The following is a 22,839-nucleotide window of genomic DNA, read 5'->3' on the forward strand; positions in this document are numbered from 1 at the left end:
TCTGCACACACGATGTTTCACTAACTGACTTCTTCTTGCTGGAAAGATCAATCGAGCTCCCATAACTGTGTGTGCCAACTTCAGCGCAATGCTCCCTGCCCCTTGCTAGCACAGGCAGGCCCCCGTAAGGGACAACGCTCTTGGGAAAGTGGCATCCTGGGCAGTGTGCTGCTATCACCTAGTTCCTTTTGTGCCCATCAATCTGAGAAGACTCTTGGGAGCTCAATGGCATGGTTACCTGGGCTTATATGGCTCTTAGGGGCAGGTGACCATGAACCTCAGTGGGGCTTGGTATCATGACTCGCAGGGGATGGGTGGAATAGGTGGTAGGGCTGGGGAATATGAGTACTATAGCTCTTGGGGGCAGGCTGCCATGGTTTCCTGGGGTTTTGGTGATATGGCTCTTTGGGTGCTGGGTGGCATGGCTTTTGGGGAGTGGGAGACATAGCTATAGGAACAGAAGCATCATTCTTATCTAACGATGTCTTCCTAAAGGTGTAAATACCAACTTATGGGGTGCTAAAGATTCAGAGGAAGCTAAATTGACATCATGCTTCCTTAACCTCAACCTTGCTCCCCAGAGCTGGAGAAGGGCAAGGCGTAGAGCCTGGGAGTGCCACCCACAATGCAGTAGTGGGTCGTGGATTCCACTGGACACCCACAGAAACATCTGCCTGCTAAAGTGTTCTTTAAGGAAGCTGTCTCCCTTCCAGACACAAACTTCCCATTGATAACGTACACATTGCCTTCTTCGCTCTCCATACCTTCTTAATGTGAGTGTTATGGCCACAAGGCAGCCACGACTTGTTGGGTTTGCTCTTTACCCCACAATGACTTTAAATAAACAACTTAGAAAATGCAGTGACTCTGATCACTGTCATGAGAACTACATTGCAGACAGGGATGACAGTAGGGAAGGGTTGGGGCCCATTTCCAGGGCAGGAACCTCAAGTTCTGGTGATTTGGCATCTTAAAGTCACACTGTCACCTAAGTGCCAGAACCAAGACTTGAACCTGTCCTTTCCAGTCTAAAGCTCTTCTTCATAATGGTTTGTGCAAAAACATAACCAACAAGGTAGCCTCCTTCTCCCTCTAAGGCTCAACTTTAGCTATGACAAAGGTGCAGGCACAGGTGGTCTATGGTAAACTTGGAATTCCTGGTGGTCCTTCTGGATTCAATCTTCTTCCTGGTTCCTGGTGTTTCCCTTCCAGCATGGCAGAGGCCTCCTGCCTGCCCTTGACCTGGGAATGTGCGGTGGCTCACGGCAGATGCAGCAGCCACTGGAGTCTTCTGTCTGCTCCTGACCATACAAGAGAAGGCTGGTGTCCCCTCTCCCTAGGCCCTGCTCTGCTCCCTGGCTGCAGAACCTGAGCTTCTGGGGGGTTTGGCATCTTCAAGACAGAAGCTCCATCCTCAGGGCTATCACCTCCCACGTGGTTACGTCATTTCACAGGCCATTCTGGCGTTTCAGGGGTACTTTGTCTCCAGTTGAGGTGGTGCTGTGCTGACAGGGACCTCACAACTCTAATGGAATACTGTCACACTCATTAAGGCAGAGACCTAAAGGCCACACAGTGAATCAGGGCGCATGTGAAAAACTTTCAGCTCAGGTTTTTCTGAACCCTTACTGACTCACGGAAAATGAGTCAACACACTGTCTAAGGGGAGGAGGCGTGGGAGGGACATACACACTAATGAGAGGGACATTTCCCTTCAGCTGTTGACTGGCATAAGAGACAAACAAGCTTAGGATGGACTTGACTGAAAAGCCACTGCCACCTGGTCATGGCTCTGAGGACACCTGTCACTAAAGAAAGGGAGGCCTCAACTTGGGCCTGTGCAGAGTAAAGAATGTAGGTGGGGAAGAGAAGGGAGGGAAAAGGGCTGGGATATCAGACCACCTGTGGGCAGGGGCCAGGGCCAGCCATGATTACAGTGACCCAGTTGGGACAGGAAGTCAGACCTCAGTGGGCAGTCGGGACTTGATGTTATGCTGAACTGATCTGATGACCAACCGCTGGATCAAGCAGGCAGCCTGGGACCCAGAATGGGCAGTTTGCCCCCACAGTTGTGCCCTGGGTAGCAGTGTGTGATTTAGACATCAGGATATAAGGATCTTGGTTAAAAATGAAGGGATCACACAGACAGAGCAATTGCCCACCTCCTAAGCTCCTGTGTGGTGGCTTGAATGACAATGGTCCCCAGAGGCTTGCTCGTATGTTTGAAGGCTAGGTCCACAGTTAGTGCAACTGTTTGGGAAGGATCAGGAGGTGTGGCCTTATTAGTGGGAATGTGGCGCCGAGGGTGGAGTTTCAAAAGCACATGCAATTCCCAATGAGTTCTCTCTTTCTCTGCCTTGTGCTTATGGATCTTATGTAGGCTCTCAGCTACTTCTCCAGCATCATGCCCACTTGCCTGCTGCTATGATGATCATGAAGCTATTAGCAAGACCCCAATTAAATGTTTTCTTTTACAAGTGGCCTTGGTTGTATTGTCTTTTATAGCAATAGATTAGTAACTTAGACACATCACTATCATGGATGCTTTCCTGGAAGAGATAGCTATAACAGTGGGTTGGGGGACCATTTTAAGGGATAAGAGACTGAGGGAGAGGGAGCAGATACAGTGGCTGAGAGAGCCTATGAGTGCTCATGAGAAAAACACTTTCAGTCAGAGGCAGAGGGAAAAGAGATCACCTTTCTCCCAGGTTCCCAGAACCCTACAGTGTCGGGAAGGGCCTGGAACGGGAGCAGATGAGTTCATGAAAGAATGACAGACGTGTGCGCACAGCAAGGACTGGCCTCCAATGGCGGCTAACTGGCCAGCCACAGCAGTCATCAGCCACAGGGACCATTCCCCAGAGTTCTAGGGGAAGGGAGAATGTTTGAGAATACAGCACACTCTGCCTTGACATCCTGGCGAGAGAGCTGCTGTCCTAACCCTTCGAATACACAAACTGATCTGAGTGGTGATTCCTGACTCCCTGGGTCCATGGCCTTTCCAGAAAAGCCATTCCAAGGTCAAGACAACCATACAACCCGTGGAGTGCTTCATCATCAAGTCTAGCTGAGAGCCCGACCTCTTAGCTATATTCTCCTGCTTTAGAACAGTCACCTGACCTTGCTAACACAGGCTCTCGTGGCTGGGGAGGTAAAGACCGAGCAGTCTTGTCTTCTCAGATGGAAGTAAGACCTTTTAACTCTTCCCTTGAACATCCTACCCCATGTGCTGCGGCTACCTGCTCCTTGGGGTGTGTGGTCTCGGAGCCCGCCCCTCACCACCAGCTTTCTGGCCAACTTCGCCGATTGCTCATCATTTTTTCACATCCTGGGCTATTGAAGATTTCCCAGAGGCCTTATTAAATGCTCTTCCCAAAGCTGCTCATTTATCACTGTCGAGGTGGCCAGCCAACCTGAGAGGAGCCGTCTCTTGGTCTCTGATCTTGAGAGCTCTAGCAGTGTCCCGCCCTGAATCCTCAATGCTGTCTAACACTGTTGTGCGCTGTCTCTGCAAAAATTTCCCATTCTTCTTCCATCCAAAGAAAGAACGTCCCCTCCCTGCACCCAACCCCACTCCGACCCTCAGCTACTTCATACACATCCCCCAAGCTCTATACTCTGCAGCTCAAGACAGGAAGCAGCCTGGACTCCAGCTGTGCATTCTAAGAGGGAGGAAGTCACCTTCCTGCCTTCAGCCTGTCTGCCTTTATTCAATGGCTCTAGCAAAAGCAAAATCTAGGAGAGCAAAAACCTATTTCTATGCCAGTTGATTTGATCAGTGTAGAGAGTACAGGTATAACCTCACATATGGGAGGCAGGGACTATAGAGCATTGGAGCTCCCCAGAGATACCCTGGGCTCCTCAGTAAGGCAGGGAGGGACTCATCTGAAGAGGAGACAAGGAAGACGGACTCTTGTGAAGTTCCACACTTGCTGTAACTCCGTAGCTGAAAATGCAGGAAAATGAATTTGGCCATTTCATGTGAGCAATTGCAACACTAATGCAGCAAACAGACACTGGTGTTGCAGAATGAGAATGAGAATGAGGGGGAAATGTCTCCCTTGCCTCCTTCTCTTCTCCTCTCCCCTCCCCTCTCCTCTCCCCTCTGCTGCCTTCCCCTCCCCTCTCCTCTCCACTCCTCTCCTCTCCTTCCCTCCCCCTTCTCTTTCTCTCTTCTCCCCTCCTCTCTAATCCTCTCCCCTCTCCTCCTCCTCTTCCTCCGCTCCCTAAGATAGGTCTCACACTGTAGCCCAGGCTGGGCTGGAGCTTATTTGTCGCTCAGGCTGGCTGGCTTCTCTAATCCTCTGCCCCAGCCGTCTGAATCCCTGAGTGCTAGGATTATAGGCGTGAGCTATCCCGCCTGACTTCTCCCTGTGCTGGGTTGTGGCACAAGGCCTTGGCCATCCATGGAGGTGTACTCGTTCTGGACCACAGGATCTAAAAGTGCAGTGCAGCTGTCTCCAAGTGAGAGCTGTCAACCAGAGACACACAGAGTATAGTTGAGAATGAGCAGAAAGACTGTGGCCATATCCCCGAGTGGCAAAGCTCCACACCATAGACATAGCTCAGCACCCTGAGTGGCGGGGCTGCGGGGTTCTGAAAGCTCCTTGGCGGAGCTGACTGCAGCTGTGTTCTCTGCTCCCCAAGGAGATCCAGTCACTGCAGCATGACTCGTTATCATTAGAGCAGATTTACTGCAGGGAGCAATATTTACCTTTAAAAATAAAACGGCGAGGAGGGATTTGCTGCCTGTCGCTTAATAGATTAATGTTCACAAGGTTCCTGATTGCAGCTTTCCTGTGCAGACACACAGCTCAAAGACTGACTGTGCTCAGGGTGGTAGCCCCGGGGTGAGGGTTCTCTCAGGTGAGGACACACAGCAGGACAGGATAATCCTCCTGGGGTGAGTAAGTTTTATCCTAACATGACGGTGCACTGTCCACAACTGTGTTTGTGTTAAACAGTAAGAAAGAGGTAGCTGGAGCAGAAACCACAAGGCTTGCCTGCACGGCCCCAAGCACCTACCATTACAGGACTTGGTTGATTTCCAAAATATAGGACTCATTCCCCGCTATGGGTTATACTGCTTCTTAGAGTCAGTACACAGGCCTACAGGAAGAGTTTCTGACTTAATGTCAGTTTAAATTCAGTGAGCCTGTTGGTTCACAGCATTAAACCCACATTTCAGCAATGAATACTTAACTGGACACCGAGTTCCTTGAAACAGAAAGGGAGTACAGTTTCCCCCACTGTGAGTGCTGAACACACAGTCCTAGATCCCAGCTAGCCACGCCCCTCTGATTACTCTCTGCTTAAGACCACACACATATACTAATGAGCTAATTAAGCAATTCGCTTATGTATTTAGTTCCGACACCGGGAAATTCTTCCTGAGTACCAGGCACTCTTTGCCTTATGCTTTTATACCCAGATGGGGAGAACTACCAGCACCCTGCATGGCATTGCATGTGACCAAAAACTTCCCCACAGTGACATGCGGGACCTTACAGAGAGTTCCCGATAGTGTCTACATTGGAGAAGTCACACCAGGGAGCTGTCACCTAACACTTGTTGACACCTGTTCTGTTTACTGTTAGTTACTCTTTAGGAGGTCAAGCAAGGTCATCTTTGTCAACCTCTGTCTTCACTCCTGTGCCATGGCTTTGGACAGGGAAGGGGCTGACCGAGTGGGAAGCTGGAGCAGTCATTTGCAGACTCTTCCTCCCCCATCTTCCTCCCCCAAACGCCACTGGATGGAACTCTAGAGTGTGGGCCCTGTCTCCCCCACTGTCGGAGGTCTGAGTGTGAAGAAAGCGGGGTGCACTCCAGAGCTTATTGCTAACCACGGCTTGATAAGGAACAGGTGGCCTGTCAGGCACACAGAGACCTTGGCAAGGAACCAAGTACTGGTGTCTTTTTCCTAGCAACAGAAAATAGGCCACCCTGCTTCTCAGTTCCTGCCCCCACTTCTGTGGCTGAGCCTGGATGCCAGGCTGGGCTCACTGGGCTACTGACCAACCAATAGGGAGTACAGTGGCCACCTGTGGATGTCAGACGGTGTCAGGTACCCTGGAGCTGGAGTTACTAGCAGACGTGAATTACCTGACGTGGGTGCTAGGAACCAGACTCATGTCTTCTAGAAGAGCAGCAAGTGCTCTTAACTGCGGAGCCATCTCTTCAGTCACATCCGTCAGTCAGCCTTAAAAGATGCAGGTGCCAGAACTCTGTGCAGGCTCCAGGACAAAGCTGCAGATGCTTTCTGTGACTGCACTGAAGGACCGTCACCCTCTGCCCTGGGCACCCCCATCAATGGCTCTCCAAATGTTACATTGATTGTGGCCAGTTAGACCCACTGAAATCTCCAGTTGGCTAGACACTTGAGGAATTGCTAAGATTCTTCTGTGGCCCAATGTTTTTTTTGCTTTTTTGAATTGACTCAAGATAATGGAACTGAGGTGCAACCAAGAAACTATCTGCAACCAGATGGAAGAGAAAGTGGTGATTGAGACACAGCCTCCAAACCCTCGGATCTGAACACCAGAGGGGCTCTGTGCAGGGAGATCCTGCCTCTCAAAACGAAGCTAAACAGGACTCATAGCAGTTACCTGGTCACCCGGGTGTGACCCCTGTATGCTGGGGCCATGACATACACATTTTTCTCTTCGTTGTCCCGCTCACTCCCCTCTCAGATGGCCATGATCAGCTAGTGATGGGTTCTGGGCTAAGAACATTCGCACCAAGGCTGTTCATTGTGGGCCTTTTTCACTATACTGTCTGTGATAGTTACCACTGACTGGCAACTTGACAGGATCTAGAGCCACCAGGAAGCCATACCCCTGGCATGTCTGAGGGGAGTTTCTGGATTAGGTTACGTGAAATGTGGGTGGCTCCTTTCCATGGGCTGGGGTCCTGGACTGAACGGAAAGGGGAAAGTGATTGGCACTTCAGGGTTCGTCTCTGCTCCCCGACTGAGGAGGCCATGTGACCAGTCGTCTCATGATACTGAAGCCTCACCTTCCCTATCACCATGAACAGGATGTCCACACTGTGAACTAAACTAAATTTTATATAATCAGATACTTTGGTACTAAAACTTAATCTCTTTCTCCCTCCCTCCCTCTCTCCCTCTCTCCCTCCCTCCCTCCCTCCCTCTCCCCTCTCTTACACACACACACGTGGGCACACCCCAGATATTATTCAATGATAAACAGTTTAGAAAACATTAACTTAGTAAAATTCAAAATACGGCATTGAACCCGGCTTGCTTACCAGCTGCTGGCCTTTCGGACCCCACCCCGCATACTGAAGCTTTGCATTGCTGACTTCTGGTGGGTCCAGACTCTGAGGGTCCCTGAGGAAAAAGACAGACAAACAGAAACAAAGCACAATGTTGGGAACCAGGAGTATACTGTGCTTCCACTTATTCTCTGCTGGGGTCTTACTCTTTCCCGTCTCTTAGTTACTGAACAATATGTCTCACTCAGCTTCCACCAGATTCCTGCGATGTATGTAATTTATGTGAAGCTGAAATACGTCCACTGCTACTTAATCCAAATGGTAAATATTCATCAGGAGAAAACGTGCAGAGAACTATATAGATCAATTTTTAAAATGTCCAGGGCAGTTAACATTAAACGAAACCCACAGCCAAGCAGCAATAAATCCCACACCCGATGTCTTCATCGCTGGCTTTCCCTGCAGATAATTCTTTTCTAAGTATGAAGCCAGGTCATCCTGACCTTCGAAAGCCAGTGGCCTCAGGATGAATTGTATCCTCTCATGATACAGAGAATGAGAAAGGGAGGAGAATTGGGAGAGGGAGAGAGGGAAACGAATTGAAAGATGTTTTTCCTATTCAATGTTTCTTGCATTTTTCATTCCTTTATATTTTGGGTACTTTCCAATTGTGTCTCCATGGGAGTCAGCTTGTAGATAAACACACGTATGAGCTGTGTTTGAATGTATACATGCTCAGCTGTGTGAGCATGCATGCATGTGCTGGTAGGAGCCAAAGGTTAATGTTAGATGTCTTTCCTAATTTTCGAGTCAGGATCTCTCATTATTGGGAAGCTTGTCCGTCTGGCTGGCCTGGCTGGCCTGGAACCTCTAGGGATCCTGCCCTCCCAGTGCTGGGGTCGCAGGCACGTGCACTTGGTTTTTCTCTGGGTGCATTTTACTGACTGATCCGCCTCCCAAGCTCCATTGTTTTTCATTCTTAATTTACGGACATGGAAAATACCTTGACAACCAAATACTGTCTCTATATTCAAATGTCCTAATAAATTAAAGCCACGGTAAAACACCATGAAAACTCCACAGGTAGAAAAAAAGGTCTTTACATTTCTTTGGGAGTACCATGCCACCCGTGGAATGGAATCCGTGTTCTAGGGGAGCTGATAGCCAAGGGAGCACCTGCCCTGATGTCTTAGTTCCTCCACTGAAGCCAGAGCCATCAAAGTGCTGGCTTATGAAAAAAGAAAGAATAGGTGGGAGCTGGAGAGATGGCTCAGTGGTTAAGAGCACTGGCTGCTCTTTCAGAGGTCCTGAGTTCAATTACCAGCAACCACATGGTGGCTCACAACCATCTGTAATGAGATCTGGTGCCCTCCTCTGGCATGCGGGCATACATGGAGGCAGAATGTTGTATACATAATAAATAAATTTAAAAAAAGTAAAAAAAAAGAATAGGTGAATGATTGCCTGTCTTTGGGAAAAGAAGGCACTGAGTTTTAGGGGTTTTGCAAAGGGGTGGGGGCAAAGGGAAGAAATATGAACCAGGCCTTTAAGTGACCAGGCTTTCAAACACAGAAAATTCCAGAGTAATTTGAACAACACTGTAAGAATCAAGGCAGACAGACAAAACCAGGAAGAAATAGAGGAGGGGAAGATGGGAAGGTGAGGTTCCCTAGGGCCTCAGGGGAATGTGAGGACAGGTGACAAGAGGTTCAGATATGGGGGAAGGCAGCCGGGACAACAGTCTTCAGGGAAGTAGAAAAGCTAGGAGACGTGAGGGGTCTGGACTTTGCAGATTACAGACGAGTTCTTAATAAACTCCAGAGGAGGGCGTTGGATCACTGGAGTTGGAGTTGCTAGCAGCAGTGACCTTCCCTAGATGGGTGCTGAGAAGCACACTCTGGTCCCCTGAAGAGGAGCCTGTGCTCTTCACTGCCTTTGCTGCTAAGGCGTTGCTCCAGCCCAGAGAGCAGGCTTTGAATGTTATACCATTGTAAGGAAGGCTATGTGAGGAGATGGGTGTGCTAGTGAGCACAAGTCAGCAGTCTGAGGTGTACTGACAAAGCGAAAAATCATCTAAATAACCTAACATACGTATTTATCATTTGTCAGTTTAGTCCTCCCGTCCCCTCTAAATACAGTTAGACAGCAAAGTATAGCGAGGCTATAAAAGAGAACAAAGTTTTCCATAGACTAGGAGAGCAATTTGTGATGGTTGGCAAAAGTCTCAGAAGAGCAAATTCAGTCTGCTAGCGGTGTCTTACAAGGATCTAAGAACATATACAGGCATGAAGTCATTTATAAAAAAGTCAATCGAGTTGGTCAGCTAGCTAGGGGGTTGGGCGGGATGGATGGAAGGAAGTCTGGAGTAAGGGAGGGTGGCATTTCTCGGAGCTCATGCTTTTGAACCAAATTAATTGAGACACAGGTGAAGGCATGGCCTCCTTCATCTAAGAATGGTGCGAAAGCAAAGAGAAATGGCTGGTACTGAGCCAACAGCACGTGAATGGGTGCTAAGTCAAGCACTCTGAAGATACAGGTCTCTCCTTTCTCCTAACTGGCGAGGCTCTTCTCTTAACATCTCATACTCTTAATGCAACCCAATGACTCCATGATTGCCCCAATGAGCCACCCGTTGGGGTTGCAGCCATCCACCCAGGGTGTCCTCAGGGAGAGGAAGCCAGGAAGTGGTGGGATTCCATCACTAACAGCACAGAGTTTGAGCCAATAGAGTAACTCAGCCTAAGTACCTTTTCCTCGCGTGTGAATCGGGAATATTAACCCTCGCCTGTGGATAACGTTCAGCAATGCACCGCACATGGAGAGGGGCAGCACAGGGCTCCTGCAGCCATGTTCCAGAGATGCCAGCTTAATCCTTGATAAAATGACAGGTAATTAATTTGGCCACACATTACAATGCGTGTGTGTGTCCTTAGCTTCTCATTTAATTAGTTGGACCAGTGGGTTGAGTACTGATAAAGTGTTATTGTAATGACTATTTATATGAAAGGTGTTTAAAACGGCCAATCACTTATCAGACATAAAGACAAATTTGCTCTCTGGGACTCAGCAGTGAAAGCAAATCAGTGACCCCTAAGAGTGCAGGTGACAGGAAACCAGGCTTAGGGTTGCCACCCCATCACCTACACTTGCTACGGTGAAGTAAATATCTTGATTTTCACACTTGGATCCCATGACATCAAGTTGCTTTGCTTTCCAGTTAAAAGGAGGCTTTAGGGTGACTCTCCCAGTGTCCCTCCACTGCGTGTCCTTCCTTGCTCAGTAAATATTCTGCAGTTTCTCCTCATCTGTCCAGCCCCCTGCCTGATGGTGGTTCTTATACAGTCCTGCCCAGTCTTGCAAACACAAAGTTTCCATTGAACATGCCTTATACATTCACACATGGACCACGGAGAACCACAGGAGAGCTACATGGATCCGCGCTGTGTGTGTGTGTGTGTGTGTGTGTGTGTGTGTGTGTGTGTGAGAGAGAGAGAGAGAGAGAGAGAGAGAGAGAGAGAGAGAGAGAGACTCAGCTAGTAACTGACCATTGTCATAGCATTCTGGATTCTCCATTTCATTCCACTCCTTCATCTCTGTTTGTCTCCTCTGTGTGGGGCAAGCAGATGGCCCTGTGCTCACCTTCAGGAAGAACCTGCCACACCTTTGTGTAAGCTGAGGGTTGGGCACTGCACCCAAGCAGGACTCCTCCACAAGGTCGGATCCACCTGCATCTGAGATTCCCCTGCCTACTCCTGCTTCTTACCTCTGTCCCTTTGCAGTCGAGACAATACGCGGTGTCCTGGAGACTTTTCCTCCTCAGTTGCTGGTCCCACTATTTTCTCTACAGGCGACATTCCCAAACCCTCTGCCTTCTCATCCTCAGCATATTGAAGACCCCATGGGGTTTTCCAGTTATCACACCTTCTCAAGACACACTATTCCCTCAGTGTCTGGACAGCATCTTCTTGGGGCCAGGACTATTTTCCTTTGTACTTTGCTTCTGGGAAACTTTTATTATTGCTGTGCTTTAAATCATCCTGAGTGCTCACAAGAGTGGACAATAATGCACCCATATTATTGCTATCTTATCTAGGCCTTTGCGTTTATCATCATCAGTTTGTGCACCTCCCACTGAATCCCGTGGCTGACTCTGGGGCTTGCCTTCTGCCTCACATCACGGTGCCAACATCACAGGGATTCCGCTGCTTGCTCCCCTTGCTCTCACATTCCTGCTCTGGCAACTACTATCTTCTCAGCTCCTGGTTCTACCTGTTTTTGAAGGCCCCATGATGGAGGAGTTACTTTCATTGGTTAATAAAGAAACTGCCTTGACCCATTTTGATAGGCCAGACCTTAGGTGGGTGGAGTACACAGAACAGAATGCTGGGAGGAAGTGAGGCAATAGCCATGCCTCTCCTCTCTGGGGCAGACACCATGAAGCTCTGACCCAAGGTGAATGTAGGCTAGAATCTTTCTGGTAAGTCACCACCTCGTGGTGCTACACAGATTACTAGATATGGGTTAAAGCAAGATATGAGAGTTAGCCAGTAAGAGGCTAGAGCTAATGGGCCAGGCAATGTTTAAAAGAATACAATTTGTGTGTTGTTATTTTGGGTGTAAAGCTAGCCATGCAGGAGCTGAGTGGGATGAAAAACAGGCCTGCCCGCAGCTCCTTCTACAGTCCCACATCTGCAGTCTCTTCAGAATGGCCTCCTTTTTTGAAGATGACAAACTCAAGCTCTCAGGTTTGGCTTGTTTCCAGGACTACACTCACTGTCATAGCCCCTCTTCTGTCTTCTCCATGTTCCTAACCCTCCAGGGTCCCTGAATCGACAGTGAATGGAGGCACCTCTTCCGACCAGCACCGTCCACATCTGAGCCTGGCTGGATTCTTACCCACACATCTTTTTAACCCCCACCCATGATAAACGGGACTGGGGAGAGAGTTCAGTTGGTAAAGTGCCTGCTGCGGAAGTATGAGGATGGAGTCCAGATCCCCAGCATCTATGTGAAAGTTGGGTGTGGAGGCACATGCCTGTGACCCCATCACCGGGGAGGAAGAAACAAGAAGATCTCTGGGCTTGTTGGCTAGCCAGTGAGCTCTGGGTTCAGTGTGAGACTCTGACTCAAACAAATGAGAGGGCTCAGGTCCCTTTGTCACATAGAAGACCACAGCAGTAACCTCTGATGTGACCCAAGGGGTCACATGCATATCCAACCTGTGGCCTATGGGCCACATGCAGGCAAGCATAGCTACGAATCAGACCGACACAGAACTCATGAACTTACTTGCATATTCATTTATATTGTGTTTTGCAACTTGATTATGTGATTTTTGAGCATGAACTTTAGATGGCAATGACAGCATCGTATCCCAGTGTTAAAATGTTGGACATGGCTGCCAGCCCAGTCCATGGTCCCTACCTTGTACTGGGTTATTCTAAAAATTTTAGTGTGTATGTAGGAGGGGAAGGACACAAAGGAACTTGCTTATGAATTTGGGGGCTGCCTAGTGCCCTCCCCTATCCCTCCTCCTCTATCTTTCTTTACTCATTTATTCTAAAGAACGTGCATTGGGCTCCGTGATGAATCATCTCTGGGTAGAGATGGATTGGTGAAAAAATGATTAAGGAAGAATAAAATGATCTGAACTTCACATAGCTCAAAATAATCACAAGATCCATTCTGATTTTGCTTATTTGAGCAATAAACAAAACAGGGCATAAATCATACTGGATTCTGAAGAGTGAATTGGTGCCCAGCCAAGTTTGCTCATTTATCTTCCAGAGCTGTTTGGAGGGATTGAGAGCTTCTCTAACAGCAATGGCATTTGGGAGAAAGAAAAGACAAAATTTGCTTTTTTTCCTGGCTCTAAATTTTCATGACTAAATCACAAAAAACCTACCATTTTCAATATCAAATATTGTGAGTTTTCTCAAGTTTTCTCATATGCTTACCACAGTAGGAGACACAAAAGGATACATGTTTAGACCTAGGTAAGAGCTATCCATAGTAGGTGCACATTGATTACAAATGCATAGTAGGTCAGCAAGGGTCAGATTAGCAACCTTTATTTAGTTCCTGAGGGGATCAAGAAAAGTATTCATAACAGTTGAAACCTACGCAGTGCCTAGGTAGTCTTGTTGCGTTTCGCATACACTGGAAGTCATTCGTTTAAGCTCCTGGGTCGGGGGTCCCACGCCATCGGTACTTCCAAGGTGGCTGGCAGTTAAGCAATGCTAGTGCCCCCATCCCTGCTCCCATCCCTGTCCCTACCCAGTGCAGGATTTGGACTCTGATGATTGAAGTGTGACGGGGCAGCAGGGTAGACTGCTTCTGCGGGACTCCATGTGCCTCCTGGACACATGATGGCAAAGTCACATGGCAAGGTCACTTGGCAAGAGAGGCTGCCTCATTGGTCACTATGTCCCAGGTCAGTCCAGCCCCATCTACCCTCTTAAAGAAAGAAATGAGACAGGTCAGGGTGGTGCTGGGGCTGGTTGCACTGTGAAACATTTTGGTGGAGATGAAATGTTCTAAAGCAAAGTGAGGTAATGATTGCAAAGCTCTTCGAATACCCCGCGGACTGTCGAGCTGTGTAATTTCGGTTTGTAAATTAAGGGTATGGGAAAGATGTTTCAGAAGAGCTTGGCAAGGGAAGCAAGGAGGGAGGGAGCTGAGAAGGGTGAGGAAGGTCAGGAGGGAAGGAAGCCATGTTCCAGGCCCCTCTCTTTCATACACTTTCTGGCGAACAAGAGTTGACCTCCAGTGCAGAGAAAGTCCTGTCTGAGCTGACTGGTGCTCGCCCTTCTGGAATGCTTGAACGATCCACAAGAGACATCACAGCGGCCTAAGCGCCCCATCCTTGTCTGTCCTGTACTCCTGGATCAGCTAAAGCCTGCCAAGCCGGGTTCTCTCCGGGGAGCCAGCACTGGGCAAAACTAACAGGCTAGTGGCAGCTTCCTGTCTGCTGGCCTGCAGCCACCCCCTCCCCAGAAAGCCACTCCCTGCTGCAGGTGAGGCCCAGAGCTCTGCATTCTCTTTTTCTTGCATAGCAGGTCCCTCTCATGGTCCTATTCCTCCTGGATGTGTTGTCTCAGAGGACCCATCTGGTCAGCGTGTCCAGCAACAGACTGTCCTGTCAGAACGGGTGATGAGGGAATCTGCCACACGAGGCTGGAGCAGTGAGGCCCCAACTGCAACAGGTTTGCAGCTCTGGGCTGATGGCTTCGCCTCTCTGAGAAACTTTCTGCTGCTAGAGGTGGGGCAGTTCCTCGCAGGGCACTGTGCAATGAACAAAGTTCTAGGCAGTCAGCCGACAGGTGTGTGTGTTCTGTCACTGGTGGAGGCAGTGGGTTGTGTGCACATAATTCTGAAGTTCTTTGTTCCACCCACATCATGTGGCCAGGCTCACTTAGCATGCTGCAACATATTGTCGCCACGCCAGGACTTGTTCTTTTGGAAAGTGAGGGACAATAGGGGGCTCAGGCCCCTGGACAGCTCCTCTGTGAGCCTGGGCCTCCGCCAGATAGAATGAGAGAGAAGGCTTGTCTCACGTCTATATAGTTAACAGAGGTCTCTATTCCTTCCGTAATTCCACTTTGGAACACATGACTACACAGCCTCCCCTGAGCTGGCTGCAGGAGGGAGGTAGAGAGTTCTTCCCAGTGGGGGTCATGTGACCAGACTGGAGCCTGTGGAAGACAGGCAACATTCTTGAGGATGCTGCTCAGGTGGTCTACCACCCAGAGAGGCCAAGGGGGCTCTGCTCTCTCCCCATTTGGAGCCCCTTTCGTCCCTTCCTGTTACAGTTCTCTACCAACTCCTAAGAGTGTGATCTGACTTTGGGGACCTGCTTTTATTGGTCTTGAGAGCAAATGTCCCCAACCCTTCTCCACGCATGTAGATAGTCTTAGTTAACACAAGCCATGTAGAAGACGTACTGATGCTGAGAACTGGCCTAGCTGAAGAGGCAGCTTGGGCTCAGTGGCTCGCTTTGACAGAGGGATCTGAGCACTGGCCGTGTGCTCACGGTGAACTCAGGAACACAGGGCACAGGCCGAGGCTCCAAGTCACAGCAGACATCTATACGAACAGACATAGACACGCATGCCTACATAATTAATGGACGTGGAGCTTGGAATTCTGTGGGAGGCTCCACTCAGAGCTACTTTTGTTATGTAAGGACAAAGAAAGTCTTTTGAAAAATTATTATTATTATTATTTGTTTTTTTTTGAGACAGGGTTTCTCTGTAGCTTTGGAGCCTGTCTGGGAACTGGCTTTTGTAGCCCAGGCTAGCCTCGAACTCACAGAGATTCACCTGCCTCTGCCTCCTGAGTGCTGGGATTAAAGGCGTGTGCCACCACCGCCAGGATTGAGGAATTATTTTAAAGTGGTTAAAATGTGTATACTGTTTTTTCTTCTATTTCAAGTACAAAGTAAGTGATGGAAGAGTGGACTGAGGGAATCATAGGGAAGCAAGTCCTATGAGACCACGTAGAGCTTCAAGTAGGAAACTCAACATGAGGAATCAGAAAGAATATCAATAATGGCAGTCTAGGAGAACAACATCCCTGGGGCCAAGCTCCTGAGACCTCACAGCCTTGGAAGAACTGCCTGTGTGACTGCTCCCTTCCCCCACCCATCCAGAAGAACTTGATGGAAATGCTAGCCAATGGGTTTGAAGTCTGTTGAGGTGAACTGTCCTTGCGTGCTGGAAGCCTCCACCACAAATTGTTAGGGTAGTTAGGTGAGTACAGACACCCCCTCAATCTGCCTGGCCATTCCTTTTCATTTATAAACGTAGAGCTGAGACTGAGCTCACTGGATCAGAGGCTCGGAATCAGACATGGGCCTGAATTGTCCTGTTATTGAGAGTATACATGAGAATTCCCCAGGCAAAGGCTTCCAGATGTGGAGAGTGTCCAGGGGCTGCCAAGGTCATGGTATCACTACAGACTGCAGCCAGAGAGAGCTACAGAAATCACGTTGCCGGGGTGCCTCTGTGTCCTGCTTCAGTCCTGGCACCCCTCTCCATGATGGCACCCATCTGCCAATTGCCAGGGCCAGAGCAGAGTCAGGCGGAGAAGAATTAACAGCTCTGGAGCAATGTGGAGGGAAGGGTCCATCCTTGCAGACAGGAGCTGAACCTCAGCAGGGCCAGTTTGGGTGACACCTGGAACCATGAGGCCCATGGCAAGGGTCCTTTCCTGACTCACGCAGCCCCAGCTCCTGGTGGAGCTGAAAGTCATTGGCAGCCAGTGATGTTCAGGGCTCAGTGTAGTCAGCAGAGGAGGGATGCTGGGGAAGGGGCAGAAAAAATGAGAGCAGAGCCCCACGGGAGCGGAGAGAGTCAATTTAGAGTTACAGCCATGAGGTGGTGGGATATAACACCGCAGGCAGATGGAGTTCAGCACCATAAGGCATCATTCCATTCTCTAACCGCTGGCTTCTCTAGCCATTTTAGGCAGTACCAGTGGTACCTAGCGCAGCCAGCGCCAGTACCTAGCACATTGCTAGTGCTTGTATTTAGTGCACTATTTATACCTAGTGTAGGCAGTACCAGTGGTACCTAGCACAGCCAGCGCCAGTACCTAGCACATTGCTAGTGCTTGTATTTAGTGCACTACTTATACCTAGTGTAGTACTAGTACCTAGTACAATACCTAGTGTAGTTCTGGCACTTCGTGGAGTACTGGTACTTAGTGTAGAGCTGGCACTGGGTACAGTGTGAGTACGCAGCATAGTGCAGGTACCTAGAAACTTATAATACTTCCCACTAGCAATGCCCTGAGTGGGTCTCCCAGCACTTCAAAAGGTCAGCAGGAATTTGCCTTTGGGTCATAGAGTGGTGGATAAGAATCAGGATGCACAGAGATATATAAAACCCTGACCTTCTCATTCGTTATTACAAACTTGGCTGTCTCAATTTCTGTTTACGGCAAAGATTAATTCCAAAGAGTTCAGATCCTGCCACCCTCCTGGTGAAGCTGGAACCTCCTTACTTCGCGGCTGTGAAAAGGACTGACATCGCTGGCTGGGTGGGGTGAAATGCTAATCTGAACTCTTGGAAGCATTGCTTCCGGGTAGCCCTTGATAATCTGTGTGCTCTGGCCATGGTGCTTCTTGAGTTTCTGAAATCCCACAAGTCTTCACTGCTGAGAGAGTCCAGAGTCTTAGGGAGCCAGGGAGTTATCCTGCCATCTCCTCAATTCTGTGCCACTGGGTCTCTGCCCTTGTCTCGAAACTCTTGGAACCAGGTGGGTGAATCATGATGTGTCCCCATGTGCCCTGTCTATGAAGGCAGCTGCAGAAGTACCTTCTGGTCACCCCAGCAGCTTGGGCTGGGCAGCTATGCACCCATCTGCCTCTGGGGAGTCCTGGATGCCTGCATGTCTTTCTCGCAGTGCTATTTCTAGGATGGTGTATGCAAATGTTTAGTGAGACCCAGAAGGCCTCAGCGCTCTCTCAAGCAAAGCTCTTCCCAGCGGATAACTCCATGTCTGGAGGTGAACTTTTGCCACCCTGCCATCAGCCCATCCACATGGGGCTGATCTGGATGTCACACCCATGCCCCAGTCAACACAGGTCCAAGCAATCAGCCTAGCCTCTTGCTCTTCCTTTGAATTTTTTTGAGGGAACTGGAGAAGGGTGGTTCTCACAAAAGAAAGTTTTCTTGACATTCTGGCCAAGAAATTTAAGTATTCGTCCAACACACCGAGCCCGTGGCCTCTTCATGATGCTCAAGATCCACTCAGCTTACGTGGCAATCCCGCCCCACTTCTAGTCTCTCGCCTTATTTGGCTTCATCACTTATAAGTGTTCCCCATAGGTCATTTAAGAGAAGAGGGGGAACATCCAGTTCCTCAAGGTCAGGCAGTGTCACCCTGAGTCCTTTGATGCCTGCCAAGGAGGAAGATGCAGGCATGTTGGGAGTATAGCTCCATAGATGCAGAGCCAGAGGCTCCAGGTGATGAACAGAGCCGTTTCCAGGGCACTGTAGCCTCCTCTAGCTGTGCAGTGACCAGGTGGAGGGAGAGAGGTTAAAAAACTGCATATAAAAGAAAGGTGTGTGGTGTGTGTGTATGTGTCTGTGTGTGTGTGCATGTGTATCTGTATATGTGTTTATATTTGTGTGTCTGTGTGTGTGTCTGTATGTGTGCATGCACATGTATGTCTATGCATGTGTGTATGTGTGTGTCTCTGTGTGTGTGTGTGTATCTGTGCATGTGTGTGAGAGTATATATCTGTGTGTGTCTGTGTGTATGTATGTGTATATATGTGTGTATATGTGTGTGTCTGTGTGAGTGTGTGCTCTAAGTGACACAGCTGCTTTGAATAACACTTAGGATTTTTTTAAAATCAAATTAACCACATATTAATTATACAGCCCAGCTGGTCTACTTCCAGGTATTTACCCAAGAGAAAGGAAGACATATGTCCACATGCAAACACTCACAGAAGATTCACTCATAACAGCCCTCAATGGGAAACAACTTAGATGTCAATCAGACATATGTTGTTGGAATGCAAACTGTTAGATACACACAACGGGTCACTGGTACCTGCTACAACATCAATCTCAAAGAATGCCAATCTCCTCCAGGGAAGGAGCCAACTACATATGGTACAACCCCGTGTGTACAATTTCTAGAGAGGCAGGGGGAGCCAGATATGGAAGCTCATGACTATAATCCTAGCACCTAGGAGGCTGAGGCAGGAGGATCACTGTGAATGTGAGGCCAGCCCGAACTATAAAGCAATTTCCAGGACAGTCTGGGATACAGATTGAAACTCTGTTCCAATAAGCAGCAACGAGAGAGAGAGAGAGAGAGAGAGAGAGAGAGAGAGAGAGAGAGAGAGAGAGAGAGAGAGAGAGAGAGAACATGGTTTCCAGGAGCAACCAGAGGGGTGGGAAGGGTGTTGACACTTTGGGGTAGGCAAATGTTCTGCATCTTGGCTGTGGGTGACTCGTCTATTGGGCCAACTCTGAAAAGTGTGTTCAGAGAGTGAACTGTGCTGTAGGGAAATTGTACTGAAGCCAGCCCATCACTGGACACACAGAGTCTGTGTGTGCTCTCCTCCCACCGACCTTTGGTGTCTATACTTGGTCAAAGCTGTTCTTCATGTTTATTCTAAGCCAATGCTGAAATGTGGATGCTATTGGACACACACACACACACATACACACACACACATACATACACACACACACACATACACACACACACACACACACACACACAGAGAGAGAGAGAGAGAGAGAGAGAGAGAGAGAGAGAGAGAGAGAGAGAGAGAGAGAGAATAGTCCAAAGCACTGAGAAGAAAAGAAGGTGACCAAAACAATATGAAATGCACCGGAGAGTGAGCTGCAGCCTGTAGCTTGCACCAGTCCACTGTGCACCCAGCACTTGCTAGGCACTCGGTTATATTGCTGAGACCACAGCATTCATTTTCCAGGCTTGGACATGCAGGAGCATCAGCCTGATGCAGAGCATACTGATCTGCAGACAGATTGGTGAGCAGACGCCCTTGGGAACATACACATACACACAGCTCTATCCCAGGAGACTAACATATACATGCCTCTAACCTTCACAACTTAAAACCTACTATGTGATTCCTCACACAAGAAAGCCATCAATAGCCCAGAGGAGGGGAATAAAGACGGTGTTATAAATAAATACTGACTGACTTATAACAATACAGATTCCCAAGGGCAAGAATCCGAAATGCAGGCTTATGTTAACACTACATCCCACTAGGTGGAGCCCGAGGGATAGGCTAGAGTAGGCAGACCCCGAAAGTCATCAGGAAGTTGTTTAAGTGGATTGGGCTGCCTTTAGAATATAGGGGCCATGTACAGTGCTTTCTAAACATTAGAGTAGACAATTAAGATGATCTCATAACCATATTGTTCTGGGTGGAGTGATTGTATCCAGAGAAACAGCCACCTTTCTTTTTTAACCCAGGTGGTATGGCTGGCTACGGATGGCTACACCAAGAAAAGACACTCTGGGAGGAGAGGAAGGGGAAGCAGTGACACCCCGTTCAGGGCTCACAGAGTGCGGTAAGCTGTCTGTGGTTCTGGAAATCCCGTAGGACTCCCCCTTCTCCAATGCATGCCTTTCTCAGAATATCTAACCAGTTTGCTTCCATGACAATATTTCTCAAAGGGGTAGGAGCAATCTAGTGACGCAGCTTCTGGCAGTTGTGACAGCTGCTCGCTTTGCACAGCCAAAGTGTGTCTCTATGTGTGACCAGATGGGTCCTGGAGATCAGCATACGATGGTATGACATCTTCAGAAAGGAAGCAGGCTCAGCTTCAGAGGAGCAGCCCTGGATGCTGAGATTTCCCACGCTCCTCCCTGAACTTGTGAGCCTTGATTTTTCTATGCACTAGGCTCAATTCATGATGGGAACAAGTCACCAAACATTATTTAAAAGGCCACGGGACACAAAGACTCAACATCTGCCTTCATTTTCCAAGAGAACACCAGCCGCCCACCCATAGGGATATCCATTTGACCTCCCTACCCACTGAATCTCTCCCATGGCCCATGTCTGCAGAAGCCCATACTACCTGAATGTAAGCCTCTTGTCCTCACGTTCCTTCATCTACTCTAGGCCCGAGTGATAAGTCTTGCTGAGAGCTCATAACATCTCTTTCATGCTCAACATGTCTTGGGTGTGTTTATCATGTGGAGTCACAACACTTGGTTGGGGCTTTAAATTACTCATTCTCCAAGCACATCCTAAAGTTTACCCAGTCTGCTGCTACCCATGTGCCCTGGGTATGCGCTCACATTCTAGCCAGCATGGACTTACTGCAGGGGCCATGCTTGATGATGGCTTTACTAGGCCTCAAACATCTCTTCATGTCTTATCTAGTAGGAAAAAACTAAAAGAAAACCAACTGAGCCACCAGGCTCAGCTCAATGCAGACTTGAATTGCCCACAGCCCTCTCTTCCTTCCTAGATTTTGGAAGGCAGATTTACCTTTCAGAATCAAGATCATACTCAGAGTTACTTTATCATGTGTGCTCACCCAAATTCACAGCAGCATAGCTTGAATGTGGTAGCCCTCCCTTATAGCAGTTGGGAAGCTGAGGCAGGAGGATCATGAGTTCAAGGACAGCCTGGGCTACAAAGTAAGACCCTGTATCAAAGATTAAAATTAAAAACCCAAACGAAAACAATGCCCCTATCTGAGTCCTGTTGCTTAATGCAGTGTTAATAATAACGTAGCACTTAAATAAATATTTTCTAAACCATACTGCATTTTCTGTCCTTCGTCCTGCAGAGGCTAAGCACAGGCAGTTACCCTGTCCCCCTTAAATATGGAAACCAAACCCACGGAAGGAAAGCAGAGCTAGACAGCCACTGGGGTGAGGGTTGACCTTAGAATTCTTGTCACTGAAAAGCTGACGTTGGGGATGCCTGTGTGTGCTGCTGGGTTGTCTCTTGGGGAGCACTGTTTTCCTCCTGGAACTCACTTCCAAAATAAACAAAATCCTTGTGCACCCCAGTCTACCAGGGGAGTGAGAAGATCTAGGCAGAAGGAACCATGACTCAGCTCTGCATCTTCTCAAATACACTGTGGCTTTACAAAGCCAAGCCCAATTCTGAAGCAATATAGTTTTTGTGCTTGATCAGAGCTAGGACACTGTTCTGCACAGAAGATGGCCTGTCATCTAAGTAATGTCTTTGATGCACATCTTAGCTAGCCTCCAATCTATCACTATTCTGAGTTTTCAGACCCCCAAAGTGCCAGCGCTTCCTGATGGAGTGACTACCCAATTTTATAAAATTTATTTGTTATAGGAAGCATTGATCTTTCATTACTTTGTGGACTTTCAAGATGATCTTAATCTCTCTCTCTCTCCATCTCTCTTACACACACACACACACACACACACACACACACACACAGACACTCACTCACACATTTTTTTTAAAGGATTGAGTCCAAAGACAAGACAAATTCAAGAAAAGAATTATGACAGAAAAATGTTGAAGAGATAAATTGTACCAAAGTTTGTTTGAAAACATAGCTGATCATTCTAAAAATGATTTATTTTTATTATGTGTCCATATGAGTATTGTTTCCTGTGAATGCCAGGAGAGGGCATCATACCCCTTGGAACTGTATTTACTGAAGGTTATGGACCTCCCAATGTGGGTACTGAGAACCAAAGTCAGGTCCTTTGGAAGAGCAGGGCATGCTCTTAACCACCGAGCTATATTTCTAGCATTGGGTGGTGAATATCCACTGTGGAAAGTTGCCTTACTTCATGGAAATTCTGACATGAAAATTGTTATTGAAATACCACATGTTAAAAATGACCATCTTTATTTCTACTTAAGTAAACAATGGATAAAAGTCACATGTCCCTCAAGAATGGCTTAAAAACTTGGTAGGGGTGAGTCAAATAGAGCTACCCACAGGCAATAGGACACTGGATAGATTCAGACTGAGCTGTCTGGAACCCTCATTGTAGCTTTGGCTTCATTGTGAATTGAGTTCTGCTTGGATCAGCAACAGAGGCCAAAGCACACAAGCTGACCACATGGGACAGGATGTGCAACAGGCAGAGACAGAG

At 48.2% G+C, this 22,839-nt stretch overlaps 1 protein-coding gene across 4 annotated transcripts in view; it reads right to left on the minus strand.

The window, feature by feature from the left end:
* Dpp6 (dipeptidyl peptidase like 6) overlaps window positions 1–22,839 on the minus strand; it is an 812,759-nt gene that overhangs the window by 149,647 nt on the left and 640,273 nt on the right. For all 4 annotated transcript variants that reach the window (XM_075955602.1, XM_075955604.1, XM_075955601.1 and 1 more), the window contains exon 7: window positions 7,270–7,351. In XM_075955602.1, coding sequence (XP_075811717.1) covers window positions 7,270–7,351 — 82 coding nt within the window. The remainder of the gene's footprint in view (window positions 1–7,269; window positions 7,352–22,839) is intronic.

Source organism: Microtus pennsylvanicus, chromosome 21 (assembly GCF_037038515.1).
Source record: "Microtus pennsylvanicus isolate mMicPen1 chromosome 21, mMicPen1.hap1, whole genome shotgun sequence".
Taxonomy (NCBI): Eukaryota; Metazoa; Chordata; class Mammalia; order Rodentia; family Cricetidae; genus Microtus; species Microtus pennsylvanicus.